The 21257-nt window shown below is 34.4% G+C and overlaps 2 protein-coding genes across 4 annotated transcripts; both read left to right on the top strand.

Annotated features, from left to right (window-relative positions):
- Positions 1-2246: 2246 nt before the first annotated feature.
- On the top strand, positions 2247-4073 carry LOC129805921 (RNA-splicing ligase RtcB homolog). Its single transcript, XM_055854171.1, has 2 exons — positions 2247-3707; positions 3763-4073. The coding sequence occupies exons 1-2, from the start codon at positions 2415-2417 to the stop codon at positions 3988-3990; spliced, it is 1521 nt and encodes a 506-aa protein (XP_055710146.1). The 5' UTR covers positions 2247-2414; the 3' UTR covers positions 3991-4073.
- A 3854-nt stretch (positions 4074-7927) lies between these two features.
- LOC129805919 (uncharacterized) lies at positions 7928-20634 on the top strand. Of its 3 annotated transcripts, none has more exons than XM_055854169.1 (8): positions 7928-8087; positions 8192-8902; positions 12827-13111; positions 13171-13419; positions 13490-13675; positions 18127-18294; positions 18358-18585; positions 20227-20634. In XM_055854169.1, the coding sequence occupies exons 2-8, from the start codon at positions 8203-8205 to the stop codon at positions 20586-20588; spliced, it is 2178 nt and encodes a 725-aa protein (XP_055710144.1). In that variant the 5' UTR covers positions 7928-8087; positions 8192-8202; the 3' UTR covers positions 20589-20634. The 3 variants fall into 3 exon arrangements, with proteins under 3 accessions (XP_055710144.1, XP_055710143.1, XP_055710145.1); XM_055854168.1 differs by having other exon boundaries at positions 7930-8087; positions 13168-13419; XM_055854170.1 differs by lacking the exons at positions 18127-18294; positions 18358-18585 and having other exon boundaries at positions 7930-8087; positions 13168-13419.
- The last annotated feature ends 623 nt before the right edge of the window (positions 20635-21257 follow it).

Raw genomic sequence — 21257 nt, 5'->3', positions numbered from 1 at the left:
TCAAAAAACGACTCCGCGAAAAAGTTATCTGAAGATGCAATTCCAAAATCGGATTGAGAGAAGTAAATTGCCCAAATCTATTCTAAATTTATCTGGCTAGAATAATCCACGTCGATTTTGTTCACTATTTTTATTAAAATACTATTTTTCACTATAATCTTCCTAAGAACGCATGATTTATATTATAAAATTGCATATAATGGTCTTTCTTAAGCTTTATTATAGAAGTATTTGGCTAAAAATTATCTAATTTTTCGATAATTTAAGATAAAATGACCGAGATCTACAAGATGATGTGGTCGCCATCTTGATTTGACGTTTCTGTCCGCCATTTTGAATAACTGTCAAAACAAAAATCTCATCCGATTGAGCTGAAATTTTAGTAAGTTCTAGCTGATATCAAAACCTATTCAGAATATATATAACATCCGACCTAGGTCAAGCGATTGTCTGGATACTGGGGCTCTAAGTTCAAAATTTTGACATTTTCATGAATACAGAACTACGGAGAGCTTCTTTTATCGAAACCATCACAAAAAAGACAGTACTATCGTTAGGCGATGAGATCTAAATAACAAACAAACAGAAAAGTAATGTTTTTCTTTATAACAGCATATTATTTGAAGATCTGAAAAACTTTTGCAAAGACGAAAAAATAAAAAAAATAAATAAATGCATTTTTCATTTTTCTTTTAATGATGTAAGAGTAAATAAATATATAAAATAAAAGCCTCAACCATTTCTAATGGTTACTGAGTCATTTCGTTTAGGTTTTAAAATTAAGGATTAGTAAATAAAGATCGCCAAAATATGAATATTTTAAAATGTTAAACTTTGAGCCTCTGTATCTAGGTAAATACTTGACTTAGACTGGAACATAGATACGTTCTGAAAAGGTCTTTACATCAGCTACAACATACTAAAATTTCAAACCAATCGGACCAGTTTTAGGTTTTGACAGTTATTCAAAATGGCGGACAGAAACGTCAAATCAAGATGGCGATCATGTTATCTTGTAGATCTCGTGCATCTTATCCTTAGATGTGAAGATCTTCATTGTAGTTTATTATCAGAAATTGTTGATTTTTTAGTATTTATTAAAAAGTGCAAAGTCACCCGCACCTTATCCCCAGTGCAAGCCTTTTTTCTTAATTTTTTTAAACATAGTAAAATTTTATAAAATTAATTCTAGTGGCACAAAATCCATTTATTAACAACTGAATACAAATAATTTTACTCAAAAACCCACCTCCCTTCACTTTAACTATCGACTTTTAGAGAATAAAGTTGAAAAACAGCGAAAAAACGTGCAAAGTCACCCGCAACGACGGTATGACTAAATTATTTAATGGCTACTACCTAGCAAACATAAAATAATAAAAATTTAGTTAGAAAACGTAGTTCGTCAGTTAAATCAGCATTTGTCGTAATTTCCATTTTATCGTAACTTCCATCGTTTATAAAGTCGTAACTTTCAATGTATGGAGATCTTGGGAGTTACGACAATTTTCTAAAATGCATTTATTAATTTGAATTATTCCATTGAAAATAAGCGCCTATATTTTACTAAATTAGTCAATACTGTTATCCCTGTCCCTAAAAGCTTTTATTTCAAAAATTTTATTGAATAAATTTTGTGTGCCGTGGCCGTGTCGCTTGTTTTGTTTAAATGACAGATGAGCAGAGATTTTTCTTATTTTTTTCTCACAAATATTGAATTAAAGTGATTTAATGTTCCATAATTTGCACTGTCTTTGGATATTTGGAAGAGTTTGTAAACGTTTTAATGAGATTATATTACATTTTTGCTGCAAATTACAAGCCACGGAAACAAGCAAAACAAGTTACTGGCCCGCAAAATTTGATATAAATTGATTTATAGCATTAATGCGAAAAATTAATGCGATTTTCTCTTTAATTTTTTAATGTAAAAAATATTTATGCTTTAGGTAAATTTAAACTTATTTTTGCAGGCCAAGTCCCCTTCTTTATCAATAAATAGAAAAACCCCAAATATTAAGTGACTCAAAGACACAAATGACATATTTAGACGCTCATAAGCGACAATTAATGTGAATCACATTAAAATTTTAATGTGTAAGTGTGATAACGCCGTTAGGAACACCAAAAATTGTAGGGTAATATATTCAAATATCGCGCCAACGACCAAATCGGTAAACCGCAAACCCGCAAAGTAATTTTCGAAAATGGAGAAGTCCATTTGAATAGGCCTTAATTTCCACGGAGAAATCTTTCGAAAATCCACAGCGAAAAATAAGCCGGCTGTTCAAGTGTCATCCACTTCTCTTGATATAAAAGGTTTATTTCACAATATTCGCTCATTATTCCAAGTGTTATTGTACCTGTTGTAAATCTCAGTGATTAAAGTGCATAGATAAGAATCCGAGGTAAAAATGGTAGTGCGTCCCTACGACGAGGAGCTCAAGTACATTGAGAAAATCTCCCCAACATGCTACCGGATCAAGAAGGGATTTCAGCCCAATATGAATGTCGAGGGATGCTTCTATGTCAACAATGCCCTGGAGAAGCTAATGTTTGAGGAATTGCGAAATGCTTGTCGTCCTGGGCAGACTGGTGGCTTCTTGCCGGGCGTCAAACAAATTGCCAATGTTGCAGCTCTTCCGGGAATTGTTGGGCGCTCCATTGGACTTCCGGATATTCATTCTGGCTATGGCTTTGCCATTGGGAATATGGCAGCTTTTGATATGGACGATCCCAATGCAATTGTGTCTCCTGGTGGAGTGGGATTTGACATAAATTGCGGAGTTCGTCTGCTGAGAACGAATCTTTTTGAGAAGGATGTGAAGCCAGTGCAAGAGAGATTGGCTCAGAGTCTCTTTGATCATATTCCTGTGGGTGTTGGCTCAAAGGGGATCATTCCGATGAATGCCAGGGACTTGGAAGAGGCTCTGGAGATGGGAATGGATTGGTCACTGAGGGAAGGGTATGTTTGGGCTGAAGACAAGGAACACTGTGAGGAATATGGTCGAATGCTCAATGCTGATCCCTCGAAGGTCAGTATGAGGGCCAAGAAGCGAGGTCTTCCACAGCTGGGAACACTCGGAGCTGGGAATCACTACTGCGAGATTCAGGTTGTGGATGAGATCTTTGATGCTTCGGCAGCCAGTAAAATGGGCGTGGAAGAAACTGGTCAAGTATGCGTGATGATTCACTCAGGAAGTCGAGGTTTTGGCCATCAAGTGGCAACTGATGCCCTCGTGGAGATGGAAAAGGCTATGAAACGGGACAAGATTGAGACGAATGACCGGCAGCTGGCCTGTGCTCGGATCAACAGCCCAGAAGGTCAGAACTACCTCAAAGCCATGGCTGCTGCGGCAAATTTTGCCTGGGTCAATCGCAGTTCCATGACTTTCCTCACTCGTCAGGCCTTTGCCAAACAATTCAATACAACTCCCGATGATCTGGACATGCACGTCATCTACGATGTCTCTCACAATATCGCCAAGATGGAGGAGCACATCGTGGATGGGAAGCAGAAGCGTTTGCTGGTGCACAGAAAAGGCTCTACCAGGGCTTTTCCACCCCATCATCCCTTAATTCCCGTTGACTACCAGCTCACTGGACAACCTGTTCTCATTGGCGGCACAATGGGCACTTGCAGCTACGTCCTGACCGGCACGGAGCAAGGAATGCAGGAAACTTTCGGATCTACTTGTCACGGAGCAGTAAGTTAAACAAAATATTTTATCAAGGCTTTCTTCGATGCAATTTTTATTTCAGGGGCGAGCTCTATCGCGTGCCAAATCAAGAAGGAATCTCGACTACGTCGATGTCCTCAATAAACTCAATGAAATGGGAATTTCCATCCGTGTGGCCTCTCCAAAGTTAGTCATGGAAGAGGCTCCGGAGTCCTACAAGAATGTCACGGATGTCGTTAACACTTGCCATGCTGCTGGGATCAGCAAAAAGTGCTTCAAACTTCGTCCAATCGCCGTGATCAAGGGTTGATCTCTCATCAGTGAATAATTTATTTGTAAAATATTGCTTTTTTATTCAGCATTTGCTGCAAATAAAAATATTTTTACTGCAAACATCTGTTTAAATAGAATCAATCCTGACTTGATTTTTTGTGCAGCTGCTTGATACAAAATACGAAAAGCAGTAAAATGAGTAAAATTAATAAAATTATGCAAAGGACAGTAATCAGATTAGGGAACCAATTTTTAAAAATAGCGGCAAACCTGCATCCTTAGCACTAATATGTGCCATTTTAATACACACAGCTATTGTAATCGGAATGAAATTTTACTAACTTTTGATCGGACTCAAACTTTGTCAAAGGGCCAAAGGATTTATTATAATTCTGTGTAAGGGAAGAGCACCCCGGATCGGAATTTTAAGAGACATGCTTGACATTTAATTGCAAATATAAGCTTCAAAATATTATTTGATATTTTTATGTATGCTAATCAGTTTATTAGTGATCCATTTAACTATATCTGTGCAGCCGATAGAGTGGACGGAAAATTAGAAATCTCTCGGTTTTTACTCTTTAATTTTTCACGACGTTTTGAGGATGAATGTCCTCTTCATCAGGTTTCGAATTGGAGGAAAAATCACGTACATGTGGGAAAATTTACTGCTGCACTTCACTTGAACTTTTTTTGCAATTTTTCACTGAGATGTTCACCATCCAAAAGGCTGACACATCTTGGATGGTGAACATCTCAGTGAAACATTGCAAAAAAAAAGTTCAAGTGAAGTGCAGCAGTAAATTTTCCCACCTGTACGAGATTTTTCCTCCAATTCGAAACCTGATGAAGAGGACATTCATCCTCGGAACGTCGTGAAGAATTAAAGAGTAAAAATCAAGAGAGATCTAATTTTCCGTCCACTATCGGCTACATCTCATCAGACCGAAAATTCATTCAGAATATATCTGTGCATTTAAATTTTAAATTTTTACTATAAATTAATAAAAATAGATGTAATTGCAACTATGTACCCTTGTACCTAGGATAGTCACGAATTTAATCAGGTGTCTCACGAAAAATTGTTTTTTTTTTTTTTAATTAAATCTGAACTAATGCACTGCATTCTTGTGAGAGTTAAATGGTAAAAAGTTGTTAATAATTTTTAAAAATTCATTTGAATTAGTGCAACAATATGGTAAAAACCTGAAGATCCGGGGAACACTGTCGATCGCTGGTGCACTTCCCTTATTTAATTTAAAGAAAAGTAAAAGCATTCAAAAATCCTAAATACACTCAGCTCTTTGTTATCTGGGACATCGATATCCGGGTGACAGCTACCAAACGTACCAAGCAGTGACCGTCGATGATAGAACAGAGGAACATATTGTGGCTGCAGTAGACTAGTTCACCAGTATTTTGGTAAAAGTGGTAAAGTAAAAATTAAAATTGGTATAATATGAGCAAAGGAAAAATTAAAAAGTTATGAACTATTTTCATATCGTACTTACGAAAATGGATTTATTTTTCTTACCAAATTTGAATTACTTGCCAAATTTGCTAATTTACTACCAAAAATGTTTTCCCATAAATTACATTAATAAATTCTCGAAATGTATTTTCTTTGATTTTAAAACTAGATTAATGATCTTTACACGCTAGATAAATTTATGTCTACAGTAGACTCTCGCAAATTCGGCTCTTTTAAGATCGGGCTACTTTTTAATTCGGGCAGCGGTTACATTTGGAAAAAGTTTGTTGTCATTTTTCAAGTTTCATTATGATTATCAAATGAAGCAAATATGCTCAAATTTGGCATGGTTTGTCTTAGTTTTGATATGATTTTGCATTATTGAGGGATTTTCATGAAATTTATGAAATATATGAGTGTGTAAACTCAATATCTATATGCACATGAATAAAAAATCGTTGCATTTCAAAAAGTTTGTCGCCCGAATTTCTGTATAATTCGGCTGACATTTCGGTCCCATATGCCCGAATTTGAGAGAGTCTACTGTATATTGAAGAGTTTTTCCTACCCAAACGTAGAGAATTTGCTTCAATATGAACATAAATTTCTCTGCTATTACTTACTGAAATCTTTCTTACCTAATATATCAATATCTTTTGTCCAAAGACAATACTAATGTTGACGGAACAGGAGTAATGAATATTAAAAATCAGAAAATATGGTGATAAATTATTGAAACTTGCAGTTTTTTTACTGAACTAAAAAAAGCAATAAGAGAAAATGGAAAAAAAGAAAATAATATTGAGTTCATATTTTAGCGTTTTATGTCTCTGCAAATGAAAGGAAACTTTTCAAGAATCTTCACAGATCATATTATGTAAAAGATTTTATATTTACTTAATTTATTTTGAATCAAAGGTATTCCTGCTGATATTGAAGAATAATTTCTGTGTTCAGTGGGCTTCCTAATAACACACATTGTATTCAAGTCTGACTAGAATTTGTGAGGGCTTTTCTAATGAAGACAACGCGTCCACAAAGCTCTTGGAATTCAAGTGAACAGAAGTCTGTTTAAAACACTCATAAGAAACTTCAAATGTTCCAAATTGGATATGTAAAATTATCTAAATTACCCTACTGCACCGTTTCGATGCATTATTCGAATAGTACAAGAATATTTTCAAGTCATTTTTCCAATTATTTTCCGTAAAAACTCTAAAATAATCATTACAAAAGTATCCGAAACTGTAGTTTTCATTTTATATTTTTACTACATTGTGAAATATGTATTACGCGTATCACACATATTATTAACAATTTTTCACAAATTTAAGACATATTCCAAAAGTTGTGAGCATCTTATTTTTAGTTTAATATACCTATCTTACTATCAAATCAAATCATACTTTTTATTAAATTTTATGTCACTCTAGTTCTAAAATCTATTTTCTGCATATTAACAAGCATTTTTTTTTAAAATTACATGACTTTAACTTAAAAATGTTGATTTTTCTATAATTAATGTAAGAACATAGTTTTTGCTGTCATGTTGTTTCCTCAGGTGTGACAAAAGACTAAGAATTTCTAACAACGGGTCACTTATTTCGAGGAACTCAACTCAATTTGACCAGGAAATTCACAGGGAACCCGGGGAGCATATTGCACATTGCATGCACATTGAAAAAGAGTGGAGGGGAGTTTAGAGACCCAGACGAGGTTCAAAAAGAACACATTTTGTCTCTGCCTTTGAGAAAGATCGTAAATTAAAAATTAAAAATAAGATTAATCAATCAAAAATAAGTTTCAATAGTGATAAAAGGAAACAAGATTAAAAGAAATCATAATTAGAGGAGTCAGGTCATGAAAGAAGCTCAGTCAAGGGAAACGAAAAACTAACTAAGCCTTAACCAGAACTGGAAAATTCGGGGAGGGGATCAAGGGAGGCCCGTGCGCGGTAGTGAGATAAGAGTTAGCTTAGTATAAGAGCTCACGGGAAACGCGGGGAACTCACAAAAACCTCGGGAAACCGATACATTTTTCAGGGAACCCAGAAAACCTATATATTTTTTAGGGAACTCGGGGAACCCATACATTTTTTGAGGATCTTAGGGATCTTTTTGAGTAAAGGTACAAATTTGTTCCAAAAATTTGAGTATCCGTGGACGAGCTAATTTTTGGAACAAATATGTATCGAAATTTTTTTACTGGTAGAGAATCTAATGAAATATTTAAATTTAAATCAAGGGAAAGACTATAAGACCTTCTTATGAAACTTATTCAGTACTTTCACAATTAATTAAAAAAAAGAAAGAACTTTAATAGACTAAAATCGAATATTCATCTGATGTGTGCTCCTCTTGAATAAAGATCAAAATATTTTGAAATAACATTGGCCGTGGTCGTAAATAGAATCTCATATTTTATAAGCTAAAACAGACTTTACTTTTCACGAATAGGATTTTCGAAATTGGTTTGAGTCTGCGGTGAACTCTCGAATGTTGCCGCCTTTTTTATGTAATGTCAAATGTTTTGGTCCAATCGCGTCTATTTGTTGTTAACGTTGTTAATGTAGTAAAAAGATTAATAAATTAAGGAATATTTCGTGTGAGATTAAAAATTAATAAGTGTGGAAACGAGGTTTGAGAAATTTAATAAGTATTCAGGTGAAAAACACTATAAAATCTCAGGATTTAGCAATGTTTTGCTGTTCTTAAATTGTTTTTTTCCTGTAAAGCAAATATAAAATTAAATAATTTACAAATTTCAGAGTCATGTACAATGCCCCCCAGAAGAGGAAGGAAAAGGAAAGCTACTACAGATGATGCGGATACTCCGTGCACAATTGTAGACACAGTGGAAACAGCAAACGTTCCGGAGTGGTTCAGGAGATCCAATGTGAACAGTCTCGTCAAGAGGAAAATCACTACATTATTCCCTGGTGATTCCGACTTGGCTGAAAACAAAGAATTCCAGGAAAAGTACCTTGAGTACTTCTACAAGCTTTATACTGAGAAACCGACGTCCAGACGTCATCCAGATCTCCGCCTCTCCGAGTTGCATTTCAGAGATCCTCCAATGTCCCGGGAGGATATCAGACACTGTTTCCTGAACAACATTTATATGTTGGAATGTCGTGTGGACATGACCAAACGCAATCTGTACCTTAAATGCGAAAAACATTCCTACATGAATTTTATGAATAAGTATGAGAGCTATAGAAATGCAGAAGCTTTCCCGTCTTTCCGGAGGCTTTCCCATCGAACAATGAAGTATGTCAACAAGTACATGAGCAAATTTCTGAGGTACCTGGAAAATCTAGAAGAAAAGGATCGCCTTAGGGACCAAGGAAACTCTTCGACTGAAAGTTCAGCGGAAGATGCCACTGCCAAAAAGTCATCAGCTGCTCCCCGTTCAGTGAAATTGCGCAGGTTGCAGGAAGAAAAGGAGAAGCAGAAAGTCTTAGACGAGTCTGAAAATCGTAAGTTAGCAATTTAATATTATTTTTTTTATTAAACTTAAATTACCGGATTTAAGACTGATCTAAAAATCCATGGCCTCCCAAGTGAATCCAATCGTTTCTTACATTTTAAAGGAGAATGGGCAAAACGGGCAAATCAGTAGGCGCTGGTTAATCTTTCACCATAAACGGATGCATATAAGTGCAATTTTTGGTTATAATCCAAGATTAAAACCGGTGATAAGCCCAGATAAGCCCAGATAAGCTTATGGTAGCTGAGATTCTTTACAGGTGACCTCGAAATGCGTGCAACTTGGGGTGCTTGCAACTCGGAATATCGTCAGTTAAATCAGCATTTGTCGTAACTTCCTTTTGACAACTTTTCAGGAGACGAAATTTTCAGTTCAATATTATTTTTCTTAAAAATGAGCCCCGAATGCGATACTTTTGAGTCAAAATAAAAAAAAAAGTGGCACTAATAAACTGTAAGTTGACTCGAGAAAATCTTTATAAAATGATATAACATCTGAAATATTGAGATATATGTTAGGAGAAACACAATAATATTTTACCGTAACTTCCATCGTTTGTAAAGCCGTAACTTCCAATGTATGAAGATTCTGGAAGTTACGACAATTTTCTAAAATGCATTAGATCAATTTGAATTATTCTAGTGATAATAAGCGCCTTTATTTGACTATATTAGTCAATAATACTGTTATCCCTGTCCCTAAAAGCTTTTATTTCATAAGTTTTATTGAATAAATTTTGTGCGCCACGTCGCTTGTTTTGTTTTGAATTATTGACAGATGGGTAGGGATTTTTTCTCACTTTTCTTGCAAATATTGAATTAAAATGATTTCATGTTGCATTATTCGCACTGTCTTTCGATGTTTGGAAGAGTTTATAAACGTTTTATTGAGAAATATTGCAATTTTGATGCAAATTACAAGCCACGCAAACGAGCAAAAGAAGATACGGCAAATGCTGATTACTGAAAATTTTGTATGAAAATTTGTCGTAACATCCTCAAAAATGGAAGTTACGACAAATTCTGATAAATTTCTCTTAATTAAGGGCACTTACGATAATTTTTGTTTAAAATAATTATTATTGGGCTTATAAAAGTTTCTTTTTCACAAGTGTGTTTAATAAACAAAATTACGCTGATTCCAAATATGTATATATCTCGAAATCGCAAAAATTAAGTTACGATAAATGCTGATTTAACTGACGATATGTGAAAATTTGATTGTGCAATGCAAATCAGTGAAAATTTCGTAGAAATTTGACTAGAAAACGTTAAAAAACTGGTTAAATAATTGCACTGGCCCGAATTGAGGAACCGGTCGAGTACATGGCCTTTACCTTTCCTAAAATCAGAATGTCCTTGGTCATTTTGTTGAAGAACTTTATCTAAGTACAAGGGGTCCCGAGATTATGCATATTATTCGGGACAGAGAAAAAGCGTGCAAAACGGCTTTATGCATACAGAAAATTTGTACAGTAGACTCTCACTCAATCGGCTCTTTCTCAATCGGGCGTCAAATTTTGTTGACAGTTTTCACGCTTAATTATGAAGCTAATTCACTCAAATTCGCTGTAGTTCTTCCTATTTTATCGTGATTCTTTATAATTGAGCACTTTTTGTGGAATTTACAAAGGCTTTGACGCTAAATTCTATCGCTAAACCGGATGACATTTTGCCCCATATTGCCGATTGAGAGAGAGTCTACTGTACAGTAGAGTCTCGCTATAGTCCATATTTGGTTCCAAATTTGACACTTGGGTCGCACTATATATAGATAGTCATATCATTTTTTTAAATTATCAACGACTTTTAGTATTGAAATTGCTCGACGACGTCCACTTTCTTTGCGATTGTGGTACTTGTCTTCGCTCTCTTCATTATGGATTACAATTATCACAACTAATCAATAAAATTTGCCAAAACTATTAAAATAATTATGATAACATTGCATGTCGTGTACTAAAAAACATAACCTCAGTGATTTGAACGGTCGATAAATTGTGGACTATAGAGCGATGGCCTATAGCGAGACTCTACTGTATATAACTTTCAGGAGAATTCTTTTGAATAAGTTACGGAAACGCCTTAAAAATATGCAAAATATTGTTGGCGCCAATTTCCTGGGTTATTTTCAGCGCCAACAGTTTATAAGTTACGCATTTGAGTTTCGAGCTCCTAATGATAGGCAAAGCTGAACAATTTCAAAGCAAATTTGAACAATATTTTCAAAAACCTAACAGAATTCATGTGAAATACACTTGCCCTAAATGAAGAAAAATGACTTTAGGGAATATATCAATGTAATTTATTGTGAAATAAATGGAATTTGTTGCGGAAGTTAACTCTTTCGTCTCCTTTGGGACTTTGGGTACCCATGGAAACAACAATTTTTTTTAGACTATTTAGAATCGATAAAAATCCGATTCTTGTGGATAATTACAAGCTATAAGGATGTCCAAATCTAGGATATTTTTTGCAGGATCCTAATTAACTCCTGACCTTAGATATCTTTGGTCAAAAATCGTGAATTTTCGATTTTCCGCTTCCTTGCAAATATTGTGACTTTTTTGATATTTCTAGATCAGAATAAGGAAAAACCTCTCGGGGCCAATAAGTATGATAACTAACAATTACAGATTACATAAATTCGAAAAACAATTTTTTCTTAAATTTTCAAAAAACTTGTTCAAACTTTATTGGTACTCTCGTCCCCAAAAATCTAGAGGTCAAATGTAAGGTTATCCCGCCAGTGCCCGCCATTTGCTTTTTGACACCAACCTTGTAAGGAAAATTCCAAGCGGGAGCTAAATTTTTGCCAATATGGCCGATATTTTTGACATTTGGCAGCGAGAGAGATTGCTTCCGGGGAAGTTTTTCCTATTCTTCCTAATTTTGGTGAATTCTGATTGTCCAGGAAGTGTCTTTTAGGCTTTTGAGAAAGCTTAATGTGTCTGCAATAACATCGTGTTGAAAGAAATGTGTTTTAAAGTGTTATGTGTAAAATATTATGAGGAATCTGTTCACAAGCAGGAGCTGGGTGTCTTTTTTAGCACTTCCTGGGCATCCCACAAGATACTAGTCAATAATTCACCTTGTTTTAGTTATCAACATCGTACAGGAGTCCTTTGACACGCACAAATAGTTTACAAAATCGATAATATTGACTTTCGGAAAATTGAAGTTTGTATCCTTTGCGTTCTTTTGGGGACGAGAGTACCCATGAGTTTTCCAATTTCCCAGAGGCGGAGAAAATTCTTTCTCTGTAAAAGTATCATATTTGACCACTAAGAGTTACAATGAAGTGAGTTTTACTGAAATACGTTCGCTGGATATGTTGTGGTCCGGAAAGAGTTAAAACAGATTTTTTGAGTTCAAATATCAAACATCTCTTATAGGACGTATTTCTAAACCGTGTAGGGTAAGTTTGGATTTATTGGAAAGGTTTTGGTATTTTTGACAAGTCTAAGATAATTTTAATCCGATAATTAATTTCTGGGCAACTAATTGTACGTTTTGTAAATCTATTCAAATAGTTTTTGAACCTATAAACGTAGGGTCGAAGGAACACCTCTTCGACAGGGAACCCTTATTGACACTTTTGTCAAAATCTTTAAATTTATTTAAATTATCTAATAAAGTGTAAATAATAAAACGTTCTTTCCTTAGTCCACGTTTTCTGATAGCGATAGATGTTCAAATTTCGTATTCTAAATGGTACAAAGTAGAGTCTCAGTAAGTCCTGGCACGACTTCTTAAAGTGTTAATAGGTGTTCTTTTCACCCTAAAACAATATCGCTTATGTCATTCTATACAGAACATTTGATTAAACAGATGCTCTTAAGTGTCTTTTTGAGTCTGAGCAATAATTGAGAAATATCCATTTCGATTATACGTCAAATTGTATAAATTTCAAGGTGTCCTGGCGGGTCCTAAGAAGAGAGTAAGGTTTCTAGAGTCAGACGAAGAAGACTCTGATGAATTGCGTGAGTCCGCTGTTGCAGCACTTTACAATCTCGATGGCATGCCTCCAGAATTTCGGGAAGAGTGTGAAAAAATTCTGCGTGATGCCGATGATGCAACTAAGTCTGCATCTAAGCCTGGACCGAGTAGAATAAAGTCTTCAGCTGCTCCTCTTTCTGTTAAGCTTCAAAGGGTAGAACAGGAACAACGAAGAAACTTGAGTGCTCAGCAGAAGAAAAGTAAGTCTTTTTTTTTAAATTTGTTGAATATCCTTACTTTAATTGTGAATATTTAGTAGGCGCTGAAAGTCATCCGGAAAGCGAAGAAGCTTCCACTGAGTACGATCAGGCGGCTGTAGAAGCTTTGTACAATGAAGTCTATAATCTAGGAGATTCAGAGATTCTTGCGGAGCTGGAAGAAATTGATTGTCAAACGCCACAGAAGACAGTTCCTCTAGAAATGAACAAGAAGAAGAAGTCTCAGCCTCGTTCTCAAGCCATTGATGATGAAAAAGAAAATAGGACGATGGATATGAGCGATTCAGAAGGTGAGTATATCAAAGAAACAATTTATTTGATATAACTTTTTTTTTTTTAAATTTTTAATTGACATTACAGATGACTTTGTTTTTTGCAATCTTCCAAAAAAGAGAAAGAATCTCAAAAATATTTCTAATATTGCTCCACCGCCCAAAAAAAAACCTCCAGTGACTATTAAGAAGCCAAAAGCTGCTCCACTGAGTGTTAAAAGACATTGGGAGGCGACCAACAAGGATACTCAAAGCGCCAATCAATCACAGAATAGTAAGTGAATTGAAAAAGAATTATGAAAATGTTTATAATTTTTCCAGAAATTTTCTTTTACGACTGTAATTTAGGCAAAATCATTTTTATTATTTTTAATACTCAAGAGCTCATTTATTTTTAATTTTATTTAGTCATTTTAAAAAATTTTATACCAGTAGTGCTCGAATACTTTTTTCACTACTTTCTTCCCAAAAATGCATGATTTATGTTATAAAATGGCATATAATGGTCTTGCAGAAGCTTTATTAGAAAAGTATTTGAACAAAAATCATCCAATTTTTTTGGAAACTTAAGATAAAATACCCGATATTTCCAAGATGGCGTGATCGCCATTTTGGTTAGACATTCATGCCCACCATTTTGAATATTTGTCAAAACAAAAAACTTTCTTATTGAGTTGAAATTTTAGTGTGTTTTAGGTGATGTCAAGGCCTTTTTTAATCATAAAGATCATAAATATAACCTGACCTGGGTCAAGCGATTGAGCAGATAAGGGGCTGAAAGTTAAAATTCTTGATATCTTCATGAATACAGAACTATGGAACGCTTCCGTTATTGAAACCATCACCCAAAAAGGTCGCACAATTGTTAGATGATAAGGTCTAATCAACAAAAAAAGAAAAGTAATGTTTCTGCTGATAACAGTATATTATTTGAGGATCTAAAAAATTGTTGTTATAAAGAAAAAAAAAATATGAATTTTGCTTTATTTTTTTTTTTAATTTTGCAAGTATAAATTAATTTTTCTTAATGATTTAAGACATTTCGTTTAGGTCCCAAATAATCAGGATTAAAAAAATAAAGACTGTGTCCTAGGAAGACTCCATTTTTTTCCAATCAAACACTCAGAATAACTTTTAAGCTTTTATTTTTTTACGTCCGCTCTCTTAGGCGTCCAGTCCAAGTCTGACAGTCGCTCGGTTTTTGTGCGTCTTTGTTTGTTCCAGTTGCCCTTTCGTGGCTGAGAAAATAGGAATATTTCAAAATTTTTAACTTCCCGGGTGGCACAAAATTTTTTAAAAAGGCTGTATTCAACCTGAGCTTTCAGGTCCTACGGCTGAAAATCTCCAGAGGTCCTTGTAAAAAACCCTGAGGTGGTGTATAGAAGAGACAGTTTTGCGCTCTTACTTTCGTGGTGGATAGCGGAACTTCTAAACCTTAGAAATCAGGCTGAATTCAGGTTTATTATTTTTGCTTTCTTAAGCCTGAATAATCAGATTCAGACCAAGTTTCCCTGAATGATACTTTAGGTTTCAGGCTTTTTCTTAGCCTGAATCCTCATGGGGATCTTATCTGTTTCTGAATGATACCTTAGGTTTCAGGCTCATTTCAGCTTGAATCCTCATGGGATACTTGCCTGTCCCTGAATGATACCTTAGGTTTCAGGCTCATTTCAGCCTGAAATCAGCAAACAACACTTCTTGCCGTGAAAAAGATAAATAATCAATTAAAAACCAAGATTCTCAGCAACAGATTAATTTAATTCATTATTTTCTATTTACATAAATAACAAATTCAATAAATATTTTTCTTATTTTAATTCAAGTTTTTAAGTCTTTTTGTTCATTTTTGTTAAGGGTGGGGCGGGGGGGGGTATATGTTATGTACTATATATTACTTCAGGATTTTTTTCAAAATTTCAATTTCATATATACATAACTAACTGGCCCCCTAATTAGTTCTTAAAATTCAAGTTGTCAAAGAACGAAAATGACTTTAAAGAGGCAGTTTTAAGGAATGTCGAGAGGATAATTAAACAAATAAAAGCACGTAAATATAAATTTTATCATTTAATAAAACTTTTCACAAAGTGTAATACATTTCCGGACAGCATTTTGCCAAGAAACAACCTTCCGGACAAAAGAAATTGCTGGAATGTTCTTTGACAAGCTGGGGGGCAAAAATCGCGTTTTTTGGCAACGCAAATACCTTTACCACAAATTAAAAGTGCAAAGTCACCTACATCAATGGTATGTCAAAAGTGCTTTCTGATTGTTAACTAATTATTAATAAAGTTTGATTCAATTCATAAAGAAAAGAGAAATGTTCACAAGTTCAAGGATTTCGCATAGTTTTTGGTTCTTCTTAAGTCTACCGGTTTTTACAACCGATTTAAATCAATTTTTAACCGATTTATAAAGCAGTCAAAATCGTCAAAATGCTATATCTCCAAAATAACTTACTTAGAGACTCTCGCTAATTCGGCTCTTTTAAGATCGGACTACTTTTTAATTCGTTATGCAGTTAAATTGTAATTAGCTCGGATCCATGTGAGCGCAGAATCTTTAGATTGAATTTGAGCTCTCAATATCAAAATCTTCGCTTGGCTACCTGACCTCTTGAACTCCTGACCGCAAAACAATTGAAAATATTTGGAGAATTCTTGTTTGCCATATTTACGCCGATATTCGCCAATACACTTACATTTTGGAGTTAAAATCTGCAAATTTGGGTGCCTGGAGGAAGTCTGAAGATAAGCTCATCGAAAATTTAATCGATAGTATGCCTAATCGCGTTCTTAAAATACTTCAGAAAATCGCAGGAATCACTAATTTTAAAGATTTGCATAAAAATTATCTCGCCTAATAATTACAAAAGAATTTATTGACATTATCGTAGTTATACGGTCAAAAACGTGTAAAATTGATATTCTCTCAATTAAAATTTAAGAAAGATATTGCGCTGTCAAAAAATTACAATAATAATCAGTTGTAAAATAATTCAATTCAAAGTATTTTGCAGAAAAAAATTAAATAAAACGAATACAGAAAAAAATTGAGTTCTGCAAAGTGACTTTATGGTAATGCTACGCACTTTATGAGTGTATTAAATTAATATGAGTATGCAGATGACTAAAAAATCGTTGCATTTCAAAAATTTTGATGTCCGAATTTCTCTCTAATTCGGGTGACATTTCGGTCCCAAATTCCTAAATTTGAGAGAGTCTACTGGTAATTGAATTTCGGATAAAGATTAATTATCTATTGAACCAGTTCATTACCAGTTCACCAGTTCAATGCCAGTTCACAACCGATTAGAATCGGTTCAGGTTTCTCAAAAATTGCATGACCCTTCCAACAAGCTTAACTATGATTTGATACCATTCGGATGAGAAATGCTCTTTCTATAGAGTATTTTTAACCTGTGACCTTGAAAAACCGTTATTAGGAATGATTCAACGGTACTTTCTGTTTTTTTTGTATATATGGATGAAATTTCCGCCTACGTCACTACTAAACACGTTCAAAAGGGATTGTTCGAGGGTGAGAGAGGAGTGGTGGGGGGAAGAAATAAGGGGCATGTTAATGGTCCCTATGAAGGCCCTCACTTTCTATCTGTAACCGTTTGGCCTCTCAGTGTGGTAATGGTCGGACAGACGAACAGATGGACAAACAGCGTGACATCAAAAATCTTTTGAAACGCGAAAGTATGTTGATCTGAAGCCCAAAATAGACACAGGAATCGACTTAGGGATCAGCCCGAAAAATGAGGATTGGTGTCGATACACTCAGGGATCAGCCTAAAATTTGGAGGATCAGGTTGATCTTCTAAATTCGTGAGGTCTAGTCTAGTCACTTTGGGTGTTTTTGGGGGCTTTTCGAAATGTCAATTGGGTGAAAAAAAAACATGGAGAGCAATGGTACGCAATATCACAAAATCTTAAAATGCATCAAGGTTGGAGTAATGGGAAGGTCAGAGTGCATCTTTCTGTATGAAAAATCCATTGATATTGTACTTAAGAAGTCTTTCAGCAATCAAAGTGTGGAGATTTAATAGAAAATTACACTGTAAACGCTAATCCTTGATCCAAAATCCTCAATGTATGATAGTTTTGGCTGATCCTTTACCGCCAAATTTTTCGAGCTGAGTATTCTCCATGATCAGCCTGTGTGTATTTTCGGCATAAGACTTAGCCATATGGCTTAACTTCTCTGATTTCTTATCAATCGCGATTTTTCGGAAAAATTAAACTTGGGAATGGATTATTAGATATAAGTGACCAAAAGTTATCAAAAAGCATTAAAAGTGGGCGCTCTTTAGGATTTTGAGACTTTCGGGAACTGGGCTAAACCATAGTCTAAAGTTAATTATTATTAATTAATTAGTTAATTATTTTATCAATCGTATTGATATATTTTATTACGAGGTAATCATTTTTACAAGGATCCTGTAGTGGAGAAGAACAAGTTAAGTCCATATTGCACACCGCCTATTAGTACCTTGCCTGTAGTGTACATGCTTCTTCTGTGTTTCCAGAGTTGTTGGACATAGTCGGTGCATTTTATTACGCTTTTATTATAATGTGAAAATTTTCTAAATCAGATTGGGATCTATCTGCCTAAATGCCAACGCTCTAAGTAATTTGCACAGCGAGATCCTCATTAGTTAATTTTTTGTACTACTTTTTTTTTTTAATAATGTTTAAAAAGCATTTTTTTCAAATGTAGTTTTGTCGCAGAAGTCCAATTCGAGCGAAAATAATGATAACGATGGGAATAATAATTCAGTATCGATGGATATTTCCTGCATTAGTGACGATGGTTTTCACTTAAATTTACACACTGCCAGGGAAAACAACGAAGATTTGCTGGGATCTATTCCTCTTACAGGACAAGGTTGTTTGCATAAGTTCAATGGAAAATTTCTTTTGACCGACTGAAAAGCTTTGCTTTATATAGGTCTGTCACAAGAAGTTCCGGAATGTTTTATCTCTAGTACACCGAATTTTCGACCGGACATTCTTACTGTCCGATTGAATGATGATCGTCTCCTCAATAGTGTTCGCATTCATCGTGACATCAGAAGCTACGTTGATGGTGGAATGGATCGCATAGAAGAGAACTCACTGAATGAGAGTGACACAAGTGCGCCATCCAGCTGTGATAGGGAACCAATCGAGATATCAGGTGGGAACAAATTTTGTAAAAATATGTTTCCGTTAGCACTAGCTTCCCCTCAACATTTTCGTTTGAAGTTTCGATGTTATGAACAGTTGCAGCATATTACGGAACCTTTTCAAATTACGATCCAGAATTGAATCTTGACAATTGCAGGAGGCAGAAGAGTTTTTTATTTAATTTTTTTTTATTGAAAGCTGTAAGCCATTAGACCCAACTTTAATATCCACAGAAAAAAATGTAAAATTGCACGTAAATGTTTGTGAATTCCTATTGGGGGCTTACGAAATGCTCGTTAATCTTATAACGCACAAACAAGTTCGTAAAAGTTTGTACTTTTTTCACAAATATTGTTTGTACCATACGTACTTGACGAGCATTTTTTGTACTATTACAAACATTTGTTCATAAATGTTCGTAAAATTTTGTTATTTGTTCGTATATGTTTGTTTGCCTGGCGAACATTTTACGAACAAATGTTTGTAAAAGTACAAAAAATGCTCGTCAAGTGATCCTGTTATGAACAATGTTTGTGAAATAAGTACAAACTTTTACGAACTTGTTTGTGAGTTATACGATTTACGAGCATTTCGTAAGTCCCCAACAGGAATTCACAAACATTTACGAACAATTTTACAAAATATTTTTTTCTATGTACTTAAATTTGTAATCGATTCATGCCATAGAAGAGACTGAGTTATTGAGGATACAAAATTTGGGGATATTGCAAAATGGCGGAAGAGGAGGGTGGGGGATGCATCTGAGATTAAAACTTCACTTTATTTTTTTTCGCCCGATATTCAATCTTGCTGAATATCCTTTTCGATATTTCTTTCCATTTTTATTTCGATGTCGTTTTGAGGTTTTGTTTTCGATGAAATTTCGATATCGAATATAGAAATCCCCATGTAGGGTCCCCTAAATTCGAATGCTCGGGGGTATTTTTGACATTTCTCACCTCCCAAATTCGAGCGATTTTTTCAAAACTAACGAAATTTTTGTGAGATTAAATTGTACTTTAAATCAAATTCTCGTACTTTCTCGCAAGTTTTAGTGATAACATACTTCCTTTTCATTTTCACATTCAGGAAGAAGCACATATATATGATTTTCATTCACCTAGAATACGAACTTTCTAACATAATCTCACAATTGACATTTTGAATCCAAACGGCATTCGAATTTGAGAGATTCAGATTTGAGAGACTCCACTGTATTTGATTTTGATAAAACATTAGGATGTTGTGCTTGAAAAAGGTGATTTATCTCGTATTATTGTTATTTTATCTTAACCACACTTTATTAATTTTTGCTTATGATTTTCTTTTCCGAGGTTAGGTCATACATAACTTTAATTCATAAAATAATCACTTAAAAATACTTAACTTATAAAATCGGTCATTATTTAGCCAATAGCAATTATCCATAATATCTATTACTTATTATTATTAGGGGAAAGCGTGCTGCCTTCGAACGACTCAAGCTTCGGACAATTAATTTTTTTCTCTATGTGTTCTCTATGTACAAATTAAGAATTTACGAATTCATTGACCCTATCAAGGAACGAAATGTTAAAGAAGCTAGTAAAGACTAATTCAAAAATGGCTTCTAAATTATAAACTTGACCTATAAATATAAATTCTCTTACAGGATCCTCTGCAAGGTTTGACAAAGACAAGACTACGCAGGACCTCTTGGAATCATCAAATGATTCCAGTGACACTGAAAGCGATACTAATCAAGACGAGGATAATTCGAGCAATATAATTGTTTTAGTGAATCTCCGTGAAGAATTTAAGATCTGTTTCGAAGATTGGGGTGAATATTTATTTGCAAACTTTGAACAATTGATGAACACCTTTGTATTGCAAAATCTTCCGGAATATGATGATGATGTGGAGGCAATTTCGGAAAGTTTTCCACCAAGAACTGAGCTAGTCTGTGTTGAGGATTTATCTCAGCGAATGAGTCAACTGAATAATGCTCAAGATCCACTTTATTTTACTCAATAAAGAATTCTGTGCCAATTTAATATTTAATAAATCCAATAGATCTTTACTTTATATTTTAATTTAAAAAGAAAAAACAAAATTTTTAATTTTGAATTGCTTACAGCGAAGTATTTTGATTCCCTTTTCTTTATTTTCCAAATAAACTTGTTTAATTGTTGTTAACAAAAACTCTTGCAGAAAGAACGGTCACTGAGGACGAAACAAACCGATTATCTAAGTTAGAAGATACATTTTTGTTGATGTTTCTTACAGCCTTTTCCAGAATACATGCATTAACTCGAAAGATTTTGGTAGAATCTCAAATGAATCAATCACAGAATCAAGGCATACCGTCGTTGCGGGTGACTTTGCACGTTTTTTCGCTGTTTTTCAACTTTACCCTCTAAAAGTGAATAGTTAAAGTGAAAGGAGGGGGGTGGATGGGTAAAATTATTTGTATTCAGTTGTTAATGAATAGATTTTGTGCCACTAACATTAATTTTATAAAATTTTACCATGTTTAAAAAAATCAAGAAAAAAGGTTTGCACTTGGGATAAGGTGCGGGTGACTTTGCACTTTTTAATAAATACTAAGAAATCAACAGTTTCTGATAATAAACGACAATGAAAATGTTCAGTTCTAAGGGTAAGATGCACGAGATCTACAAGATGACGTGGTCGCCATCTTGA

This window comes from Phlebotomus papatasi, chromosome 3, assembly GCF_024763615.1.
Source record: "Phlebotomus papatasi isolate M1 chromosome 3, Ppap_2.1, whole genome shotgun sequence".
NCBI lineage: Eukaryota > Metazoa > Arthropoda > Insecta > Diptera > Psychodidae > Phlebotomus > Phlebotomus papatasi.
The sequence above is the reverse complement of the archived record's forward strand: the minus strand, read 5'-3'. Positions and strand labels throughout refer to the sequence as shown.

What these genes read in the sequence shown, in the direction of transcription:
- LOC129805919 (XM_055854168.1), top strand. Translation starts at nt 8,203, where the DNA reads ATGCCCCCCAGAAGAGGAAGGAAAAGGAAAGCTACTACAGATGATGCG. An exon ending in CTTAGACGAGTCTGAAAATC is followed by an intron (nt 8,903 to 12,826) that starts GTAAGTTAGCAA and finishes ATAAATTTCAAG; the next exon opens with GTGTCCTGGCGGGTCCTAAG. An exon ending in CGCCAATCAATCACAGAATA is followed by an intron (nt 13,676 to 18,126) that starts GTAAGTGAATTG and finishes TTTCAAATGTAG; the next exon opens with TTTTGTCGCAGAAGTCCAAT.
- LOC129805921 (XM_055854171.1), top strand. Translation starts at nt 2,415, where the DNA reads ATGGTAGTGCGTCCCTACGACGAGGAGCTCAAGTACATTGAGAAAATC. An exon ending in GATCTACTTGTCACGGAGCA is followed by an intron (nt 3,708 to 3,762) that starts GTAAGTTAAACA and finishes TTTTTATTTCAG; the next exon opens with GGGCGAGCTCTATCGCGTGC.